This window comes from Gymnoscopelus braueri, assembly GCF_963280865.1.
Source record: "Gymnoscopelus braueri genome assembly, chromosome: 18".
Classification (NCBI taxonomy): domain Eukaryota; kingdom Metazoa; phylum Chordata; class Actinopteri; order Myctophiformes; family Myctophidae; genus Gymnoscopelus; species Gymnoscopelus braueri.
The window spans coordinates 45584604-45608875 of NC_137618.1; the positions used below are offsets into that span (position 1 = coordinate 45584604).

The 24272-nt window shown below is 40.3% G+C and overlaps 3 protein-coding genes across 3 annotated transcripts in view; 2 read left to right on the forward strand and 1 right to left on the reverse strand.

Moving 5' to 3' along the window:
- The window catches only part of LOC308073693 (uncharacterized protein), a 285484-nt gene that overhangs the window by 42575 nt on the left and 218637 nt on the right, over window positions 1-24272 (forward strand). The gene's annotated exons all lie outside the window — the stretch shown is intronic.
- Window positions 1-24272, forward strand: part of LOC308073690 (uncharacterized protein) — a 94739-nt gene that overhangs the window by 10094 nt on the left and 60373 nt on the right. The window lies entirely within an intron of this gene.
- LOC308073667 (uncharacterized protein) lies at window positions 16411-21789 on the reverse strand. The gene is made up of 7 exons (XM_080412697.1): window positions 21765-21789; window positions 19689-19781; window positions 19178-19288; window positions 18646-18744; window positions 17875-17946; window positions 17624-17722; window positions 16411-17160 (listed from the first exon to the last, which is right to left on the reverse strand). Exons 3-6 carry the CDS (start codon window positions 19265-19267, stop codon window positions 17639-17641), a joined length of 345 nt encoding a protein of 114 aa, XP_080268823.1. The 5' UTR covers window positions 19268-19288; window positions 19689-19781; window positions 21765-21789; the 3' UTR covers window positions 16411-17160; window positions 17624-17638.

A 24272-nucleotide genomic window follows, 5' to 3' on the forward strand; every position in this document is an offset into this window, starting at 1 on the left:
TGGCTTTGCCACTATCATGTCTGGATGTGACAGCCACAGCAGAAGGGGACATGGTGACTGGAATGAGACTGGTGGCGTTTGCTGACTCAGATCAGTGGGAAAACCCAGCAACCCAGGCGATGATTAATTCCATTCCTGCAATGTGTCAACATGCAGATGTTTGCCCGAAGTGTTCAGGCAGGTGTGTCCCCACCTTTTATTTCATCTCTGCCGGGTGGAAACCTCATAATGTTCAAAACTGTTACTTTACAGGATTCAAATTCAAAAACAGCAAAGGTAGCAGATCTACAAGCTCGAAACGCATCGCGAAGCGACGCGTTTGGAGCTTGTAGATCTGCTACTTTTGCTGTTTTTGTGTGACGCTGTAGTATGATCAAGTAGGGCGTTAATATACGAAAAAACACACAAAGTTAGAATATGGAGATAAGAGGTTTCTGCCTGACAGCGATAATTTGGAAACGTGAAACTTCCCTGGATGCTTTCTGTCTGTGTGTGTGTACCACACCCAGTCACGTGTGTAGGCTATTCCGAAGGCAACTTTATGCAAATCAACAAGGCAGACCGCACCGGTTGGTTGGAGGCACGCCCGACGGAGCGGTCCGCCAGGTGAGCAAGACGGTGCCAGCAGCAGCTGGTGGCCTCGCACCTCGACAAGCGCGCCGTCCTGAGTTCACAAGACATGGTGGGATGGAAGAGGTTATCATCACCTGTTTTGAAATGTAGTCAGCGGGTCTAGCTAGTTAGCTGCATAATGTAGCCTACAGTACACAGACTGGCTGCAAGTGGCTGCACGTCACTTAAACCCATGATTTGCATGCGGTTGGTTGGTTTGGGAATGGCATTTACATGCCTCCCATTCCAGTGTCCTCATTACTATGCAAGGGCTCCAACAACCCAGTTGTTGACACACACAGTCCATCACAAATTAACTTGGCTAGCATGTGGGGAACGGGACAGACTGTGTGAATGACCCTTGAACTATAGTATTACTTATTTTATTGTATTAGTGTACATATTTGGGTAGTGATATTGTTTACATTTGGCATTTAGTATTAGGTATTTAGTATTATTTTTATTATGTTGTATTACTTTGTGGTGTTCCTGTGTTTCTGAGGTGTTGAGTTGGGGAGAGGTGGAGACTGATTACCAAATTGACAGACACCTGCTTCTAGCAAAGTCATGAGACTGGCCACTGGAGACTGCTGATGCCTTGTGGGGAATTGGTTCCCTCCCCAGATTGGCCGGCTCTGATGAGCCCTGTGAATCCTACGCAGTGGATTGGCTGGGGGACAATCCACCATCTAATAAAGCTCACTCACAAATTGTACGCTTTTGTGTACTGTCAGCTTCGGCAGCGGAAAACCGGTTCCTCCATCCTCTCATCATTCAGACAAACCAGAGTTGTCATTCATTTTAAACCAAACCTTCGTTCATTCAAATCACTGCCAAAACTTTGAGGCTAATGTGTCAGTCTATGTGACAAACTTTGTACTTCTCTGAGAACCCTGCTTCCCTAGTTTGGATGTTTTTAGCGGTGCCAGCCGCTCTATATTTGACCGACCCTTAAAGGTTCCATATTAAACCAACAGGGTACATATTAAACCAACAGGGTACATATTAAACCAACAGGGTTTCACTGAAGCTAAATCACAACATCCAGAGACAAATAGAACAACTGTACAACACTCTAATAAAACAAAGCAACACAATAGCAACAGTAACACAACAGCAACAATACACAACAGCACCAACACAATAGCAACCGTAACAGTAACACAAGAGCAACACAACAGCAACAAAACACAACAGCAACAACACAACAATACACATCAGCAAACAACACAAACAATACACATCAGCAAACAACAACACACAACAGCAGCACACTCTCATACATGCAGGTACACTTTCATACCTTTAGCAGGTTCTTGTAGTTTCTCTAACAGATCCTTAAAGACGCTGATAGAATCCTTAATCCACTGGGTCTCAACGTACAGGTCCATTTGGTTCCATTTGTACACTCTCAGAAAATAAACACAGGGGATTTTACAGTATAGGGGTCCCAGAGGTTATCAAATGGGGGTCCTTGAAATTAAAAAGAAGAGAATAAAATAAATAAAACAAACTTTTAATCTAATATTTCAAATGAAACCTCCATGGTTCAGATGAGGTCTTCCTCACAGGAAAGTATTTAAAATGGCCACCATGCTCCTTCCTGTTGTGAGTGAGTATAGTCACATGATCAGTGACATCATCAGTCACGTCACTCACCTGCAGACAGGTGAGGTCCAGTGGTCTATAGAAGTACTAGTAAGATTTTGTTTTCTTTTTACTTAAAAGTAGTAATACCACAGTGTAGAAGTACAAGTAAAAGTCCTGAATTCACAATTGTACTTGAGTAAAAGTACAGAGTTGTAGATCTGCTATTTTGGAATGGACATAGTATAGGGCTGCAGTGGTTAATGTGGTTTTGTATTAATTATCCAAATCTGCAATGTAACTATTAACTAAAGCTGTCTGTCTATCTGTCTGTCTGTCTGTCTGTCTGTCTGTCTGTCTGTCTGTCTGTCTGTCCATCCGTCCGAGCGTCCGTCCGAGTGCGTCATATACAGCTGCACTTGATTTGCGACACAAAGATGTAACCAATTACACTAAACACAAACAGGAGACAGTGCAACCGCGCCACATAAAGACATGCACACACGGGCTGGTGTGTGTACACACACACACACACACACACACACACACACACACACACACACACACACTAAATGAATGATCCACAATTTGAGTAAAAGTACTTCAAAGTAGATAAAGTGAGTAAAAATATTAAAAAGTAAATGCATTACTTACACAAATACTTCAAAGTAACTAAATAGACCTAAATTGCACACATACTGTATGGGGCACTACAGCAGTGTTACAGCAGTTTCTAACATTTCAGATGGCCATGACTATTGCTCTAATCAGCGCAAATAGAGTAGTACCGCCTGAATACCAACACACACTCATCAAACAGAGTAGGCACCGCAAAATGTTTGTCAAAATCTTTCAAAAATTGTATAGATGGGCTTTTTTTCACTATATAAAGATGTTAATGTATAAAATAGAGCTTGAACATGCGTTAAACATGAAAATGAGAAGGGTCAGCTAAGATACAAAATACAATTATTTAAAGACTAGACTGCTAGGTGATTAAAGCTAATAGCTTGCTCACGGCCATCTCATTTGGCAGTAGAATATTCTAGCATGCACTGCAGTCGTGTTGGGCCCATGGCATTCTCTCATTGACTGATATATCATGGGTTTTCCACATGCACTACTCCGATGGAGGCTTATGAATTCATAATATGGCTAATATATGATTTATTCAGAGAAGCCTTTAGGGAGTCTTCGGCGTGGTTCACACATGGGCCCCGTGTCATGAGGGGGCAGCTGCTCCGCTTCCCCACAAAGGTGTCACGTTGTGTGAACTTACATGGCATCACGTGCTGCCCAACATAAAGGCCTGCGGCCCTATATAAAGAAATAAATGAAAAATAAAAACACTAACAGCAACACACAAAGAATGTTTTTGTGGGGCTTGTTGCGACATCTGATGATGCTCTCATTTCTGATGAGTCTGACACTTTCACATCAACATAAATAAAGTATATTGTCTCTGTCGGATGGAAACCTCATATGTCCAAAACAGTTACTTTTCACAATTCAAATTCCCAAAATATCAAAAGGAGCAGATCTACAAGCTCGAAATGCGTCGCTTTGCGCCGCGTTTCAAGCTTGTAGATCTGCTCCTTTTGATGCTTTTGTGTGACACTGTTGTGTGATCAAGTAGAGCGTTCATTTATGAAAAACAATATGTTCTCATCTCCAATTGGTCCTCAATGATGCTCACTATAAGATGACAGAATTTCCGTCTACTCATTCTGTGTCTCATTAGTGGTCTGTGGACAGTTCAGAAACCTGCCTACCAGTGACATCTTCGATTGGGAGTCAAAGCTAATAGAAACTATAGCCTTAACCTTTCTGGAAAGGTTAGTATTGCTGAAATAGAAGCCATTGTTCTTGAATTAAGAAAAAAACCTGCCTATGATGTCACTGGTAGGCAGGTTTCTGATCTGTTCCACCACAGCCTTCTTGGTGCCGTCTTATAATGAACATTAGTGAGGATCAATTATATGAAGATACATTGAAAATGGGTGGTCTTTTTAATTCAGCATCTGCCGTGTATTACGTGGAAAGATCCATGCATACATTTGTGCTCACATTTGCACATGTAGTGAAAGAGCATACCTTACCATTTAATTTGGAAGTGCAGCTGCTCTCTGTAAACACATGAAGCATGAAAGTGGAAGTCAGTCCATCTTTCATAATTGGCATCTTCTCAGTCTCTCTATGTCAGTACTTCTCCCATCACTGCTCTCTCTCTCTCTCTCTCTCTCTCTCTCTCTCTCTCTCTCTCTCTCTCTCTCTCTCTCTCTCTCTCTCTCTCTCTCTCTCACTCTCACTCTCACTCTCACTCTCACTCTCCCTCTCTCTCAGAAAACACTCTTGTTCGCCCGCTCCACCTGGGGGTATTCTAGGGACAGGATGCTCTCTCGTCAATGAGGTGGGCCGCTCTTGTCAGCTTCCATTAAACCCCACCGGCGTCTGTTACAGGCAGCCATGACTTATAGTGAGCCCCTGCACTTTCATCTCAGAGCAGCAAGGTTCAAGGAAACCATTTATGATTCATTTTATACACAGACAGTGTGTTGCACACCGAAATATATATGAGGCATATGTTTTTTGTCCTGTCCTGTACGTGCTGTACGTCCCGTTATCGTAAAACGTGATATCTCAGCAACGTCTTGAGGTATAATCTCTTCACTTTTGGAACAAAAGTCCATTTGGACTCGAGGATGAACTTGATTACAATTTGGTAAGGCCTTTTTTTTGTCCATAAGTCAAGAATTAATAGGCTTATGACAAAATCACACTCAAATGTCTAATAGGAAAACATTATGAAAGTGGAGATTTTGTATAATGTAGCTTCTTTGCATCAACACGCATCCATATTTAAAGCATTGTCTGTAGCTACCATCAGAGTCAGATGTGCGTTTGGTTAAATTCGTTTATACTGTAATAAGTTCATAATTCTTTGTTTGGCCAATTCATGTTTCTATTTTTTGTTTGTGTTTTACTGTACTGTATGAGGGGATTTATTTTTCTTGATGTAACTGTCTAAGGTCACACTAAGGTCAGTAGAATATTATTGTTTCACGGCCTTCTAACAGGTGAAGTTTGTTTAATTAATTAATGAGCAAAGGTGAAACAGATCACTGTTAATGATCAGTGAGAGAGACAGAGTCAGATCATTCTTAACCCATTCGATCCAAGGAAATTAGAAAAAGAAGGTAGGGTCAGCCTAGGAGGCGGGCAGACGCCATTGCTTGCATGGCAGACGCCATTGATGCGCATGGGAGCCAAAACTGGAACAGGAAGTTTGGTGAAATACATTGAAGTCTATGGCAGCCAGCTGGACCAGTTGTGAACAAACACTATTTCTGAACGATTGTGTCAGATAATCGGTTCAGGAATATAAAAGAAGACATATCACAGGTTTTTATCCAATCAATTATTTTTTGAGGGGGGGCATTATTGTATAATTATGTACACAATTGTGTTTCATAAACATACATGTTATTGTGCATCAACAAGCTATTAAAAATAATAGACAGGTTCATATATTCATGCTTTTATTTTAAACATGTACAAGGTACAGTGAGTAGGGTGGCCGTACTGCCATTTATAAACATATCGTATTTAGTAACAACAATCTGTCAATTGCACAATAATCATGTATACAAGCTATTCAAAATGGACAGAATCATGATATATTTAATACATAAATGTGGAAAATGTTTTAAAAATATATGAAGACAAATGGACATTTTTGAAAAAATTAAAAATATATATATTCTTTTATATATATATATATATATATATATATATATATATATATATATATATATATATATATATATATAAAGCTAAAAGAAGAAAATCTTCAAAAGAAGGGACCGCACACTCCTCAGGGCTGATTTTGCTTTTTTATTTGTTGCACAACGCGTTTCGCTTCCGCTTCCTCAGGTGCGGCCCCTTCTTTTGAAGGTTTGAAGGCTTTATACATATCTTTTGCGCTGACCTGCACCTCCAGTCGGGGTCCAACAAGATGTGCACGAGTCTTATTTAGTTTATATATATATATATATATATATATATATATATATATATATATATATATATATATATATATATATTTTTTTTTTTTTTGTCCAATCAAGCAACAATTTTGCGGACCCCCTGCAGTACCTCGCAGACCCCCTAGGGGTCAAGGACCCCTGTTGAAGACCTGCACTAGGCCATTATGAGCACTTAAAACCTTTATACTGTATACATTGAAAATAGCCAATCTACAAGCTCACAACACGTCGCGATGCAACGCATTGTGAGCTTGTAGATCGGCATTTTTTTTTTAAATCTTGGAGTAAAATGTGAAATATTTGAGGATTTTTGAAACACTAACAATCTGGTACGGGGCTCCCTGGCACAAAACATTTTCAGATGGGGGTTAGGGACAAATACATATTAATTTGAGGGTCCATGACCATGACATAATTGAGAACCACCTGTCAAAATAATAAAATAATTGTGAAGCAAGTCCAAATAATCAACTACACTTTAGAAAAAAGCCCCAAAAAACGCAACCCGCAACTACCAATATTTACAAGCAACTTCACAGAAAAATAAGCCCAAAGTCGCTTATAATAAGTGGACATGGCAACACTGGTTTCTGGCTCAGCAGTATCATGTACTTTATGCTCTTTAGATAGCTCAATAAACGTATACAGTGGACACATCCTAAGGCAACACAGCAGAACACAATGTTTGATATGTCTTCTTTTATTTTCCAGAAGCAATTACTTTACAAAGGTCTCAGTCATTCAGAAATATATTTTGTTCATAAGCTGGTCCACTGGGCTCTCATTAACTCCAATGCATTCCACCGAAGTCAAGGTTGCAATCTGGCTCCCTGGTACGACGAATCTGCCGGCTGGAATTGCGTGATAGCGAAAATGACGTAGATGACCCTACCTTCTTTACATAGGCCTACATCTTGATTCAATCCAGGAAGGCATACTGTGTCATTTTAGATTTTTTTTTAGCTACAACCATTATTTTATACTTTGCGCTATTCAAAAATAGCAGATATACAAGCTCGAGCTTGTAGATGTACATTTTTTTTTTTATCGTGAACATTTTTGAATATATATTTTTAAAGCAAACATTTTTTACTGAAATCTTTGCTTCTGGGGATTCTACAAATGTCTTCTAAATCCTAACAGTTAAAAAAAATATATATCACAATTTCCCCCCCAAAATAGCAGATATACTGTTCAATCTCATAGGGTGCCGCACTATGAGCTTGTACAGTATATCTGCTATGTTTGAATAGCCAAAGAAATCTAAAGTGCATTCCCGGATTGAATGGGTTAAGGGAGAGCTCAAGCATGTAATAAGCAAGGCACATTTGTTTAAGCAAAGTAAGTAAGAAGAATCCAAGACTTGTTCCCCCAGAGTTAAGGCGGTTACACACCGGCGAATATGCGAATATACGCAAAATTCGGACTCGTTCCGAATAATTAAAAGACGCTTTTTTCGCTCCGCGAAACTGGTGTGGAGCTTGCATTTACTTTATAAGGTTTTTAAAAAAAAACATATTATTCGCATGAAAAAAATCGCCCCGGTGTGTAAGGACCATTAATGCGACCAATGAGGTACCTAACTTTATTTGTTTGTATCGTTTTTTGTATGTTTTTTTCTCTGATGATTATTCTCTGTGAGAATGTTTGTACGTTGAATTAATGTGTATTGTGTTTGTTTTGTGTTTATTCGGTTCAGCATTTGATGCTAACAGATGACTGTAGAAACTAGAACACCTCATGTGTCTGTGATTGTTGACCAGAGGGGAGTTATATATTGTCTGTCATGGTGGCTACAACTCTGTGTTGTATCACAGTGGTTCTCAAACCTTTTCATTTCAAGGATTCCCAGTTTGGTATAAATTAGGCCACAGACCCCCATAACTCTGAGAGTGTACAAATGGAACCAAATGGACCTTTATGGGTCCATTTGGTTCCATTTGTACTAATTATCAATAATTTAGCTCAAGGACCCCTGGGGTTCCCTGGACCCCATGTTGAGAACCATTGTTTTATCAGAATACATTTTAAATAGTATAATACTATAATCTTTATTAAGAGAAGTGATTTATTGTAGAGGAAAAAAGAGCAGGCAGACAGGCAGACAGGCAGACAGACAGACAGACAGACAGACAGACAGACAGACAGACAGACAGACAGACAGACAGACAGACAGACAGACAGACAGACAGACAGACAGACAGACAGACAGACAGACAGACAGACAGACAGACAGACAGACAGACAGACAGGCAGACAGACAGACAGACAGACAGGCAGAGGTCAAGTATTGAGGATTCAAGTGGTTAAATATGTGAACTTTCTCATTAACATGAGTCCAACATAGACTTGATTGACAGCCTTATCACTGATAGAGCTGTCAGCCTATGAGGTCTATGAGGCTATCTATGACAATGCATTCTATACAATATGTAGTGGGGGGTCCCTGCTTCATCTCTCTCTCAGCTGAGGGGTCCTTGGCCTGAAAAACCTATGGTTTGCCTTATGCACCCTATTTGACCTGTGAATCAAATTCTGTTTCTCTGTAGAGGTTGTTCAATGCATTTACATTTTTTCTGTCTAAATTCTGCCGTAATATGAATTAGGATTACAGCACTTTCCTCACATTCCAAAGCACATCAAAGTAAAATCCTCAGTTCATTTAACTCAGAGAGTGTACAACTGCTTTCAGTTGGCCTTTTTTCATTACTTTCCCTCCCTACTGCTTTTGATACATAACACACCGGTAAATTGAAAAGGGATTTTGACACACACTTCCAAAACTAGGGTCCAATTGAAAGCCGAAAAGCTGAGATCATTGGGCTCCTTTCTTAATATTTTCTTTTCTTTTCTGGTTTGTGTTAATATGTAGACCCAACCAAAAATAGCAGATTGAACGGGCGTTGTGAGCTTGTAGATCGTCTATTTTTGGCAAAGGTGTAGAGGGAAAAAAGAGCAGACCAAGTACAGAGCCAAAGTCAATATCTAGGTTTAAAGTGATCTGAAAAAACTAAAAACAAAAACACTACTGATGAGAGTCAATGATAGTCAATGAAGCTATCTATGAAAAGGTTTAATCTGCAACACCATTTTATACAATGTAGTGGGGGTCCCTGCTTCATCTCTCTCTCTCAGCTAAGGGATCCTTCAATTGGCCTGAAAAGACCCCTGTACTTCTGGGTCACACCTTCAGCTGTGTTTAGCTGTCAAAATGTCTGCTCAGTTCTAGGTCCCTGCCCACCGAGTAACCCAACATTAAAGACCTCTGTTGCACCATTATTGTATGCCTTTTGGGATCGACTGCCTTTTTTCCCTTTATTTTTTCATTTGAGAAACCTGAATACCCCGCGGTCATTAAAATAATATGAGCGTGATAAATCAACCCCAGAAAAGTGCAACTTCAATATCTTGCCACCCTGCACCATATAGGAGCCAGCATGGCATTCTGACCCATTTCTTTCTCGGCAATGACAATGTGGTCATTAGGAATTCTTTTGACACATTAATTATGAACTATATCCTCCCATACCTCGGGGTAATTTATGTCAAAAATGACCTTTTACAATGACAAACAAAAGGAACTGGAAAGTCTCTCTACATATGTCGTCGGTCAGAAACCTTGTAACTTCATATTTTAACTTTTTACGTTATTTTGTAAATTCATAGGCAAACACAGAGGAGGGAGCGCACACCTGTGTTGATGAGGTGCTGGCCACGGCAGGTAACAGTATTGACAAAGGATGAGGCCGCACAGCTCTTAGCCACGATGCAAAAAGTGTATTAAAAAGAAACAGTAAAGCCTTCCTCAGGGTTTTTGGAAGAAAAAACCCTGAGGAAGACTTTACTGTCGAAACGTTGGTTTATTTTTTAACCACTTAAACCCCAGCATAAAATAGTAGATTGACAAGCTCACAATGTGTTGCGACGTGTTGGGAGCTTGTCAATCTGCTATTTTCAGCAAAAGCTTTCCCCACAATAACAGACAAAACAGAAAAGACCCTAGTATAGAGCCTTGAGGGACACCGGTCAAACATAATAGGGTTTCATTGGTTAAGTGAAAGTGAGAGTGGTTCATTGTATGTGGGAGTTTTATACTGAAATAATGAAAAGTATTAACAAGGGGCTTGTGACTAAAATAATATATTGGATCCATTGAACACACAGGTACATTTCCCCCCCCCCCCAATTCCTGAAGAGTTACAGTTCCGGACATACGTGGTTTCCACCCGACAGTGAACATATGAGTGATGATGACAAAAAGGACACACAGCTACACAGCTGAGACTTTAGGTTTTGTACCAGGGAAACCTTTCGGTTGTGACCGAGTTTGTGTTCCGTCTCATCTGTGAATGTTTAATGTCATGCCTTTGAACCGCGCTTCCTCACAAGTCAGAGCGGGAGCAGCTGGAACGCAGGCGTGTGACATTTACCTAGCTGGAACTGGGCAGCCAGAATAGCAATCTAATTTGCCACTGCTGCCCCAAGTATTACAGTGTTGGTTCCGGAACGAAATCCGCATAAACCACACAGATGGGAAAAGATCCCGTAGTCCAACAAAAGACTCCCTTGGAGCTAAGAGCCCGATCGGACCGATGGCAGATTTCTTTGTACGATGCCGATCCCGGTTTTGTAGAGCCCTATAGACCAATGTTTCTCAAAGTAGGGTCTGTATAAAATATGAATAAAGTCTGTATAAAATATGAATAAAGGGGTTAAAATGACTGTGATGCCATATTAACACATTTTGCTGCGGACCCCCTGGAATCCCCTCAAGGACCCCTGGTGGTCCCCGGACCCCATTTTGAGAACTATTGCAATACAATACAATACAATATTGGTAAAAGCTCCAGTATAGCAGCAAAAACTTTTTTTTTAATTAAATATTTACAGAAATATCTGACCAGAATAATCTGACCGATATATCGGTCGGCCTCTACTCTACTCTATACTCGAGGCACACGGAAATAACTCCTAATAATAAATCCACACAGGATGGCATGAATAAATCATGCTTTCACCGCTTGGATCACAGGCGCGGGGCATTTGTGGGGAAGGGGTTTTTATCTAGGAAGGGGCCTTGGATGGCCGCGTGCCAGCAGGCCTGATGAAACTTTCATGGCTAATAGAACTCTGGTGAACGGGAGGAGGTACAGTACGTGGCTGTCGGGTGGAAACCCTGTATGTCCAAAATCTGTTCCTTTTGTATTATTATTCAACATAAAAAAGAATAGTGAAGATAGTTGATCTATAAGCTCATAACAGGTGACGATGCGACCTTTTGTGAGCTTGTAGATCGGCTGTTTTCACTACTTTGGTGTGCCACTCTTTTATGGGTGAGGTAGGCAGTGGTGGAAAAAGTACTCAAATGTTTGACTTAATAAGTAAAAATATCAATGCTGCAACGTAGAAATACTCTGTTACAAGTAAAAGTCCGGTAATCAAAATTGACTTGAGTAAATGTACAAAAGTATTGGTATCAAAAGTACTTTTGTACCAAAAGTAGAAAGAAACTCATTATGCAGAATGTCCCATTTCACAAGTTTTCAAATGTATCAAAATCATTTGAAAATTGCAGATCTACAAGCTCACAATGCGTTGCATCGCGACGCATTGTGAGCTTGTAGAATAATAATTGTAGTAATAATCAAAATTTATAAAGTAACTAAAGTACAAATAATTGTAGTAAAAGTGTAATATTTGCCTCTGAAATGTAGTGGAGTATAAGTAAAAGTAATACAAATTGGAAATACTCCAGTAATGTCAAAACACCGCAAAACTGTACTTGCTTGAGTAAATTTACTGAAATATGGAGATACAAGGTTTCTGCCCAACAGCAACCGAGGAGTGGAGGTGAGGTGAGGGAGGCAGATGGGTCTTTTAGTGAGGGCCACATCTGCCAGGGTTCTCCTTAAAATACTCCTCCTCCTATTCCCAAAACCCCTGCTGTGAAGTGAAGTGTGACTGCTCACCTGGTGTGTGTGTGTGTGTGTGTGTGTGTGTGTGTGTGTGTGTGTGTGTGTGTGTGTGTGTGTGTGTGTGTGTGTGTGTGTGTGTGTGTGTGTGTGTGTGTGTGTGTGTGTGTGTGTGTGTGTGTGTGTGTGTGTGTGTGTGTGTGTGATATTGCACGTGTGTGTATATGTTTGTGTGCATGCTTGAGTGCATTCATGCCTGGGAGAGAGAGAGAGAGTAAGCGTGTATGATCATTATTCCCATGTGTGAGTGAGCATCTATTTTTATATGTGAGAGAGAGAGAGAGAGAGAGAGAGAGAGAGAGAGAGAGAGAGAGAGAGAGAGAGAGAGAGAGAGTCAGTAGCAGTTGCAGGGTGACAGGTGTTTTCTAGGGAAGAGATGAAGTATTGTAGTATGAGGTAGGATGCTACTGTGTGCGTACTCAACTGTCTACTCTAACAGCTACTGCCTGCTACTGGTGTGAGTGTGCGTGTGCGTGTGCGTGTGCGTGTGCGTGTGCGTGTGCGTGTGTGCGTGTGCGTGCGTGCGTGCAAGCATGCTGTTTATGCATACGTCTGATGATTTGTGTGTTCATTTAGTTTTATGGTTGCACGGCACCACTGCCATGACATGCAGTTATTGGCAAACCACCTGATGAACTCAAGCAAAGGTCACTACTTTGTCAATTTAACAGTGGATAGCAGTGCATTTTAGTAGAGTATTACCATTTTAACTGATACCGTATGCTTCCCATATTAATCTACTGTTGCTTCTAGCAGTGAGAACCGGATTTAAATGTTTTCTTGTATCATACCTCCATCTAGTGAGTGAAAAAGACATTGCAAATCAAAGTGAGCCAAAAACGCCCAACGCCATATGGAACAACACAAATAAAGGGCTGGGACTCAACACTGAAAACCAAACAAAGACAGGGATACGAGGCTCAGTGTATTTAAACTATAGCCAATAGCCAGATGATATTTACCGACTCGTTTATCATGCAAGAATGGCAACTAGCCCCCAACATTTGTCTTTGAATGTAGTGAAATGAAAGTCATGAGTAACAAACAAACAAACACACAAACAAACTTTAAAAAATAAGTACTGTACTGTATGAATATTAAGCACTTACAGAGAATATAAAGGCCAAACATTCTCACAGTTATAATTATATAGTGACCAAAGATGTGAGTCATATGGCTGATTCAGAAGTAAGCAAGATGTGATATGAATAGAAACACATGGAAAACATGATGTTCTAACTAAGTAGATGACAGTTATACTTCAACAGTGATATCCTAATAGTTAAATTCTTTATCCTTGGGACTGTACAGTATCTCGATAAGGAGAGCACATGGCAAGCACATTTTATTTTTATTGCACTTTTTAGGTGGTTCTTAAAGATATCCACAGATGCTGCAGCTCTCAAGGCCTGAGGTTAAGCCTTGTGAGCATTTAAAGACAAAATAGTCTTTGTTATCCACAATGTACTGTATGGCCAACATTGTGAATAGACAATGTCATGTATTGACACTAATGCTGCTATGCTTATTGCTTTTTACATGATAGTTTGAATATCGTCGCTGTCAGGCAGAAACCTTGTATCTCCATATTCAAATTGTGTTTTTTTCCCGTAAATTAATGCCCTAATTGACCATACTACAGCAGTGGTTCTCAAGCAGTGGTCCGGGGACCACCAGTGGTCCTTGGGGGGGTACAGGCGGTCCCCAGCTCAATTAGTTAACGTAGCGTCACAATCATCTTAACCACTTAGCTTTGGCTATTCAAAAATAGCAGATCTACAAGCTCATAGCGCGGCACCGAGTGCTACCGAGCTATGAGCTTGTAGATCTGCAAAAAAAATTATCTTGAAAATGTGTGCAAATTTTTCAATATATATATTTCTTAAAGCGACCAATTTTAACTCTTTCCTTCTGGGGGTCCCTGGAACAAACCATTTTCAGATGGGGGTCCGCGGCCAAATGTATATCAATTTAGGGGTATTTGGCATGAAAGAGGTTGAAAACCACTGTAATACTAGCCTGGTAAACCCCCCCTCCCTCCGGAAATCTCATTTGCATTTGGTTTCAGGAAGGAGGGTCTGGGATTGCTCACAGAGTAAAGCTGCCCGAACTGCTGCGCATCCGAACCAATCAGCGGCTGCTAGGGGCGGGATCATCCAATCACCTGCCTAGTAGCTTGAAAAAATGAAACTCCGTCTGTCATCGATTCTGCGCCCGGAGTCTCAGATGCAAGTACGCTGTGAAACAAAATGTGTGTCGCAAGCTTCTTCCATTTGACGGAGTGAGGTTACTGTACTACAGCGTCACACAAAAGTATGAAAAGTAGCAGATCTACAAGCTCAATACGTGGCGCGAAGCGACACGTTTTGAACTTGTCGATCTGCTGCTTTTGCTATTTTTGAATTTGAATCCTGAAAAGTAACAGTTCTGGACATATGAGGTTTCCACCCGGCATAGACGATATCTGAGAGATGACGATATCTGAGAGATACCTCCTCCCTAATTTACCACAACACTGGACTGATAAGACATCAGCTTGTAATTAAATTTGACTGAACAATGATCACTGTCTCCTACATTGGGTCATTTCGTGAAAGAAATGTCATTTCCTTCAGGTTTCATGTAATTAAGGTGCCATGTAACATATACAGTAGGTATTTATTTAGGATGTAAAAGCTTGTGGTTGTTATGTTTGCAAACGATAAAAAATAGACAATACATCGTTTCTTCTTCAACTGGTCTGTAATATGAGGTCTAGATCCTCCGTGATTCATGTGAAGAGATTGCATTTAAATTAGATTTATATGGCCTAATAAATTCTGTACTCGGGCTTTGAAAGAACCCAAATTGACTAGCGAAGAGCCATTTTCCCTCTGTAACCCTGGCTTCTCTCTACCTCCCTGTGGGCAATTGTGAGTCCATTAGCAGCCCTGGTGCACGGCGGGCATGAAGACTGGCACTGGGAAACCCAATTTCAGTTGGCAGACCTGGCGTGGGAGAAAGCCAAAGACATACAATACTGTGCTGCAGGGAGGACATATGGATGAGAGATGGGTATATATGTTTTTGATAGATGCTAATATAATACTATGCATGTTGGTTACTTTTTTCACTTTTAATTACACATCGTTGCGGAAACCTCATATGTCCAAAACTGTTACTTTTAAGGATTTAAAGTCAAATGATTCTAAAATAGCAAAAACGCTATTTTGGGTTGACACTGTACTATGACGAAGTAGGGCATTAATTTACAGGAAAGGGAAAAAAAAGAATATATATGAAATATATGGAGATAAGACGTTTCTGCCCGACAGCAATGACATACAGTATAATCTAACTCTTTGTTCCAATACGCAGTATGTTATTTAAATATATGTTTGGTTTACCTGCTAACTTAAAAGCTCACAATGTTGCATTGCATCACATTTTGAGTTTGTAGTTCTTGTTATCAAAATGTTTAAAACATAATCGATCTACAAGCTCACAATGTGTCATATCTCGACACGTTTTGAGCTTGTAGCTTTTTCAAAACATTTTCCTAAATCTCGATTATTATTATATTTTTTAAGTTAATTAATTTTCATGCGAGTCCGCAGCCAAATACTGATCAATTTGGTGGTCCTTTACATAAAACATTTTGAGAACCACTGCTTTAGAGTTTTTGACGGGCCTGAAAACGGTCCATAAAAACCCCCACCCATCTAGCCAGATTATCAGACAGTGGCGTGGGCGGTGTCTATGGTCTGGAGCCAGGCTACAACCCATCCCCATCATCACCCCCATTGTTGTGTGGACTCATCATAATCAACGACTGGAACTATCTGTTTTAGAAAAGACCTTCTACCTAAGGCATGGAAAGCAGCATGATGTATGTAAACAAAACAAAATATTCCTTAAGCATAAGCTTGCACACCTTGTGAAAGGTTTCTTTGATGTTCCCTTGTCTCCTTAGATGTTCTCTCCCTGCATCTTGGATGCTGTTCATGCAGTTCAACTTAACTTAAAGAGACTTTACAACACACAATGAGAACCATATTTATTGAAAGAATATAATGCATGACAGTGTGGAACATATTGCAGAGTAAATATACATTTGGCAAATAATAATAGTGTTGTACAGAGAACGGTACAATGTAATAGATAAAGTATATAAAGTATCAGAAAATGGAAATACAAAATAAATGGAAGCAAAAGTAAAATAAAATTGTACTTAGCCACTTAAACCCTCTAAAATGATGGACCGCAACCCTAATGGACCCGTAACATTTGGTCCGATATCTGATTGGTACTGAGATTTTTTTCAAATGATGGAACCAATCCCGAATGGACCTGTGAAACTTGGATTTTAAAGACTGACCCGGACCCTAATTGAATCCATGAGATTCGTTCCAAGATCCAGATCTGAGATATTACAGAACCGCAGCTGACTGTTGGGTATTACATTATAAAACACGGATCCTCCTCTTTTTTTCCTCTCCACCAAATTTCTTTGCCGAAAACTGCTATTTTTACCAAATGCTCACACTAGAATAGGGATGCGAGGGTTCATGTGGTTAAGTACAATACTTGAGTAAATTGACTTTGTTACTTTCCACCACTGCATGGCATACAATGAAAGCTAAGGTGAGGGGCGTCATCACAGGACAGGGGCGGACTGGCCATTTGGCCCACTGGCCGGTGGGCCAGTGGGCCGGTGGGCCACCCAAAAAAATATATATAACGTGCTCTACACATTTTTTTGAAAATATTTTTTGCTCCCGCTTTAGGATTATTACGGTAAGGTCGCGTGGCCCAATTATTAGTTACATTAATGTTTGGGCTGGGATGCTTTTCAGCAGTGGCATAATTTACATTGTTGGGTTGCTGGGTTAAAATATTGAACCCCCCCCCCCCCCACAGATCCTGCCTGGTGGAGATCTGTATCTTTGGAGGTGACAGGGGATCTGAGGAGAGAAACAGAGAGGCCATTTAGAGGAGTACAGCCATTCACCAGCCCAGCCATAGTCTGTTCTCACCGCTGTTGCCCCACGGCCAGGCAAATGATGCAGCATCAGCAGCAAGAACACCAGACTTCTGAACAATTTCTATCCAAAAACAATCAGACTACTGAATAAGAGCTTAGCCTGTCGCCGCTGCTCAAACTGTCTTAATATCTATGCTCTTTTATATACGTATTTATGACTCTTAATTGACACAATTAATTGTTTATGCCCTCAGTGACCTTCTATTCAGTGCATTTATAGCCTAATGTAACATACATGAGTCTGCTGGAGTTTTGTACTGACCTCTGAGGTACGCCATTTAGTGACAAAATATGAGACAAAATGTATTTAAGTGACAAAATATAACACAGCATGAGGAAACATGATTGTCTATAGGATGTTTTTGAAATGATGTTTAGCTTACCTATGTATCTGTCCCTCAGTGATAATGGATTTCGGTGATGCCAGTCTCCGGAGAAGTGGAGTAGGTCCAAACCCCAGGATACAGACACTGGACTGAAACCTGCGGTAGTATAACAACAAGTTGAAAATCATCACACACAAACTGGCAAAAACATAATCTCCACGACCAAGTCTTCCGGCCTGGCAGAGATGACAACAAATAAACAGAACGGTAAGTGTCTGAGGGCCAATGTGTTGTGAGGGCACACTCACTAGCATGTGTTGTTGATCCACTTGAATACGAACCAGGCGACCTATGTCCAGGTCTTCCTTGCCATCAGAGAACTACAACAGATACGTAGATGAACAGAGAGCAAATCCCTCACCTTTATCAAGACTACATCAACTACTACTAGAGCAAAGGCATTACTAGGAATAGGCAACCTTTTTTCATGATACTGACCATGATATTGACATGATACTGACCATGATACTGACCTATGATACTGACCATGATAGTGACCTATGATACTGACATGATAGTGACCATGATACTGACCATGAAACTGATACATGATACTGACCATTATACTAACTGACATGATACTGACCATACTGACATGATACTGACCATGATACTGACATGATACTGACCATGATACTGACCATGATACTGACATGATACTGACATGATACTGACCATTATACTGACCATGATACTGACCATGATAGATGATACTGACCATGATACTGACATGATACTGACCATTATACTGACATGATACTGACCATGATACTGACATGATACTGACCATTATACTGACATGATACTGACCATTATACTGACATGATACTGACCATGATAGAGACATGATACTGACCATGATACTGACATGATACTGACCATTATACTGACATAATACTGACCATAATACTGACACGATACTGACTGAAAAAATGTGATTGTCACTTAATAACTAAATTGAAATGCCACTACGCAATATACTGTAGTTGATTGAAGTTTAGTTTGATTAGTTTGCTCACCTGGGCTGGCCTTTGGAAACAGCCAAGGATTTCCATGATGTTTGTATCCGGAGAGAAGGAGGCTGTCAGAACAGCAGGATTTAGCCACTGGAGAAAAATCTGCGGCAGAATAAAAAGTTTAAAATCTTTTTTATATATAGGCCTAACTAATATGATTGTAATTTAACAAATGTAATATAAACATGCTACCATATTTAGTTTTTTCAATCGTTCAGTTTGCTGTTTATTACATTGATCCATGGTATACAGTACATCACACAGTAGTTATTACATTGATCCATGGTATACAGTACATCACACAGTAGTTAAACTTATGATGCTAGGCACTTTTGATACACATATGGAGTGATTGCATTGAAATGACATATACAATATGTCACGTTTAAAATGATACATAAAACCTATGGGAAACTTTATTACAACACCAAAAAAAATTCTACAGCCTCAGCCGCCAACCACTTAAAATAAAGTATTTTACATTGCCTCTTATAGGCATTGCATCGACAGCTGCAGTACACCATTCTCCACTTACTCCGAGTGGCTCAATTGTAGGCAAAATACCGGGAAGCGTTTGTGTCTCTGGAAACTCTCCTGCCTCCGGTGGATCGATATCGATGTCCATGGCCTCCTCATCATCAAAGGCCTATGATGAGTAGATGAACACAGAGCAATTAATCACCTTTATTACTACTACATCAACTACTACGGGGCGGCAGTGGCTCAGGAGGTAGAGCGGCCCCTTGGGAATCGGAAGGTGTTCAGTTTAATCCCGGGCTCCCCCTGCGTTACTGTCAAAGTGTCCTTGAGCAAGGCACTGAACCCCTAATGCCCACTAAACCCCAAATGCTGCTCCCGATGAGCAGCTTGGTGCCTCGCATGGTTTCCTCTGCCATGTGTGTGTAAATGGGTGATTTAATGCACATTGTAACGCGTTTTGGATAAAGAAGCTATATATAAATGCACTTTTACCATTTTATTTACCATTTTCCTATAGAACAATATACCGTAGTAACGTAGTTGATTTCAGTTTGCTTTTTGCTCACCTGGAACGGCCTAGACCAACGAAAAAGGATTCCGTTGATGTATCCATTATTGAAGATTGTAAACCTCACAGGATTTAATCCCTGGTGTGAAACCTGCAGAGGAATAACAAATCCAAAGAACAAAGGTAAAAAACATATATTTATTAATCAGTGGGGTGCTGGAAGTGGGGTGCTGAGGGTGGTGAGAAAAATATATATGATATAATATATATATTTTTAAGTACACACATATATATTAAAACAATAATGTATTAAACTTTGGGGAATAAAATAGATGTGTTAGTTTGTTTTTTAATCACATGAACACTGTCTTTGTAATATGTATGTGTGTGTACGTGCTGTGCTGCATGGTAAATAACTAGTAACTATGTAGCCTGCTTGTGCACTGTCTGCAGCTCATTGTTACGCCCTTGTGTGGGAAACCAAGGGCGTTTCCCACAAAAAAAAAATGCGCGCCCGCGCAACCCCCCCTTGCTCTAAACTACTTCCAGCGTCCCTGTTCATACACCAAACATTAAAATTGTATAAGAATTTGGGAACCACTGGTTTAAACAACATTAGGAAGCAAGCCCGAATAAGCACACTTTAGAAACAAGCCAAAAATATATATAAAATGCAACCCATAACTACCAAAAATGTACAAGTGACTTTAGAGAAAAAAATGGAACAGGAAATAACTGCATGCTCGCTAGCCTAGCAACATTGATCAGCGAAGTTCCAAAGCTGTTACAGTACCAGTACTACAAAATATACCTGTACTTCACAATATATTGTGCAATACAACTAAACAATGTTATGAACATTAATCGCACGTGTTTAGCAATGATGCTATCATATTAGCTTGCTTGCATTACAGCGATCTGCGTTTCAAATTAAAGCCTGCTGCACCGACTGAAATTTTCTTATGAAAATATACTACTACTGCTACTACTACTGCTACTACTACTACTACTACTAATAATAATAATAATGTGAAAATAATTACCTTGACATATAATAGCATGTTTCTACAGTGTACGAAATTGATGTGTATTAATTCTAAACTGCCTGTGTGAACCGGTTTAGAAAAAAGGAAAGAAAAATAATCGTGGTTCCGGTGGTTGGTTCCGGTTGGTGTCACATTGTTTTTGTTCCCCACATAATGCGAAGTAATTAGTTTAGTGTCGCTAGTCATGCTACGAGTTAGAATAGAAAATGGACATATCAAACCATTATTGTACCAAACAAAACAATTATTTAAGTTTTAAACTAGGGCTAGGGGAATCACTTTGGAGGTGCATGGTGCCGGTGGTTCCGATCGTTTATTCTGGCCACCTGATGATATAAAGTTATTTCCGCTCCGACCGGACCACAGAGGCTAGTACACGTCACCTCTAAATACCTCCCAGCATACTTCCCACCTGTGGGGTCGCTACAAACAAGACAGCATCAGATGACTCACAGTGGCTTATAATAACTGTATGCGGCTGCTGCTGAGAGCTCCAGTGCAAGAAGCTCCAGTGCAAGCCAGATGTTTGTTAGTGTCGGGGTTCCCACCTGCTCTGCTGTGCTACGCAATCTTATGTATATATGAACTGTATGTGTATGGCATCTGAGTCAGTAAATTACATCATTGCTGTCATAACTAACCCTATACGTAGTTATGTCAGGTTCTCCTCTTTTTATTGTATTTATTATTCTGTAAAAGTGCAATATTTGCCTCTGAGATGTAGTGGAGTAGAAGTAAAAGTACTGAAAATTGGAAGTAAAATACCCCAACATTTCAAAGTACAGTACTTGAGTAAATGTAAGTTACTTTCCACCACAATTTTTACATTCATGACGCATTACAAATGTAGTAGATAAAAGTATAAGTTTAAAATGACCGGGCCAATCAGTGACTGCGTTTCAACTGCTGTCCGTACAACAGTGAAAAGCACTCCCTGATTGGCCCATTTTCTGATTTCTCATACTCTCTGCCTATGGGCCGAGGTCCAGACTGATACCGTGGAGGAACGTGTGAGTGAATCCACGTCATCAGTGCAATTCAAATTTGTATTCAATTTTTTTAAATAGAAACATACATATTTAGCTTACCTATGATTTATCAGCCGTTGTCCATAGAATGTGTTGAGTTTTATCCATTATTAGTTAGCATCTCATTTGTGAAAGAAAGAGTCATACACACAGCAGTGTCCATTTAGTTGACTAAGATTAAGTTTCAACATTTCAGATGACTAAAATAGGATTAAAACTAAATGGTGTTATGGGGCGCCTGCTGGCCTAGCGGTCCAGGCACATACCACATATGCTGGTAATCCAGTTTGACAGCGTGTCGTGGGTTTGACTCCTGATCCCGATGACCTTTACTGTATGTCACCCCCCCATCTCTCTCCCCATTTTCCGGTCAAATAAAACCCCCCAAAAATATCTTTAAAAAAAAATTTGTTATTCAAAAGACTAAGACTAAATCACAATCTGCGGTCAAAATTAATTGTGTTGACTAAGACTAAAAGACTAAGATTTTGATATTTACTCGACTAAGACTAGACTAAAGGTCCTTCCACACCGGGGCGATTTTTTCGTGCGAATAATAAGCTTTTTTTAAAACCTTATAAAGTCAATGCAAGCGTGTATGGCGCGAAAAAGCGGAAAAGCGAAGCGAAAAAGCGTCTTTTAATTATTCGGAACGAGTCCGAATTTTGCGTATATTCGCCACATTCGCCGGTGTGTAACCGCCTTAAGACTAAAGGCCTTTTGCAGACAGGGTGCAATTAGTCAATCAGTTTTTACCGCATGCGAAAAGACGCACAAATCCAACTGGGTTCGATTGAAAAAAATAAACGCATCGCCGCAGCCACTTGCTGCACGGCAGATTCGGAGCCGGTGTACATGAGGTCATAGAGATCCATGTGTTCTTTAAAAAATATATATTGTCCGCAAAAAATCGCACCCTGTCTGCAAAGGCCTTAAATGGTGTGTTATTCAAAAGACTAAGACTAAATCAAAATTTGCTCAAAATTAACGCTTGAAGTCACAACATGTCAAGTTCAGAAACTAGTCTAAAGAATTGTTTGCATCATCCTTATATCCCTAGTTGTGTGTCTGTAGCGCTGACAGTCTCCAGGCGGGAGTTGGCTTATTGTTGGACAAGAGTGCTGAATGGCTGTGTACAGCAGATAGGAGGGGTTTGTGAAACCTGCAGTGGTGGAAAAAGTAGTACTTACGTAAAAATATCAATAGTAGAAATAGTCTGTTACAAGTACAAGTTTGGTATTCAAAATGTACTTGAGTAAAAGTACAAAAGTATTAGCATCAAAATATACTTAAAGTACCAAAAGTACTAACCCATTTCACAAGTTTACAAATGTATAAAAATCCTTTGAAAATATCAGATCTACAAGCTCACAGCGTATTGCATTGTGTTGTGAGCTTGTAGATCGGCTAATTTCAAAAGTATATATACGGCTAAAGTGGTTTTGTAATAATAATCAAAATCTACAAAGTATTTGTCAGGTGCTGTAACAGGGGCGTGTGCATCAGATACAGACTGATATCAAGGCATTCATTCGCCAGTAGAAAACCCCACCCCCAAAGGGACGTCAGGTTCCTCCCTCGGGCTCTCTCTCTCGCTACCCAGCTCCTGCCGCTGTTGTCGTCGGGTCACGCCGTGGCCAGATCAGACCAACTCTAATCCCTACATGTTGTAGACAAGATCTCCTCTATTCCCCACGCTGTTCCCATGGACCAGACCTCTTCTCCTCACCACACCGTGGGTCCGATCTCCTCAACGTTAGATCGCCTCCTCCCTCCACATCGCTGAGGATCCGATCTCTGCAATATCAACGCTCTCTAATATCCAGATTAAGGAAAGAAACTATTCCCCTCTCTGGCCGTGTGTTTTAAGGCTCTTTATGAGCGTGATAGAGAGGGTCATCAACATGTCCGTACACGGACAAATGTGTCCTTGGCAAGACTGAGACTTTCTCATCAACATAGAATACTTGTTCACCTTAACGGAAACCACAACTCTTGAAACTAACAAATGAGTGGGGAATTAACACGGAATTGACCCTGGCAGCATACAGTATCAATGGTACACATGTGTTTATTAAGCTACTACTATTTTTCAACCACATCTAATGAGACAAGACATCAGTTGAATTATTTTGGGAACAGGCCAGTGGCGTACACAGACCTTATTACACATGGGTTTTCAGATCAAAAGGGCCCTGGCACGTAATGCGTGCCACGCGATGCGTGCCCTGAATGAACTAAAAAATGAATGAACTAAAAAAATAATAATAATCCTCGCCAGCAGGGGGGCCCCCTTGTGGTGAAATCCCGCGTATGGGTTTACATAACCCAGCAACCCTATGTAAATTACGCCACTGGAACAGGCCTATAGTAAGTGAAGATAAGGGAGCTTGGAAAGACACTTTCTGACAAACCCTAAGCCATTTGACTAGACCTTTCCAGAAGACATATAACTGAGAAAAAGGAACTGAAATCTCAGCCATAATCATGTGTGTACTATATACATGGAACTGGATAGAGCTCTCTCATCATTATTCTTGCGGACAAACCACACGTCATTTGACGAGA

Bases quoted from the DNA above. Each gene is read 5' to 3' on its own strand.
- LOC308073667 (XM_080412697.1), bottom strand. From the start codon at position 19,267: ATGGACATCGATATCGATCCACCGGAGGCAGGAGAGTTTCCAGAGACA. The intron at 17,947-18,645 runs GTGAGCAAACTA...TATCTGTTGTAG, and splicing joins GTTTCCAAAGGCCAGCCCAG to TTCTCTGATGGCAAGGAAGA. The intron at 17,723-17,874 runs GTGAGTGTGCCC...ATACTACCGCAG, and splicing joins TGGATCAACAACACATGCTA to GTTTCAGTCCAGTGTCTGTA.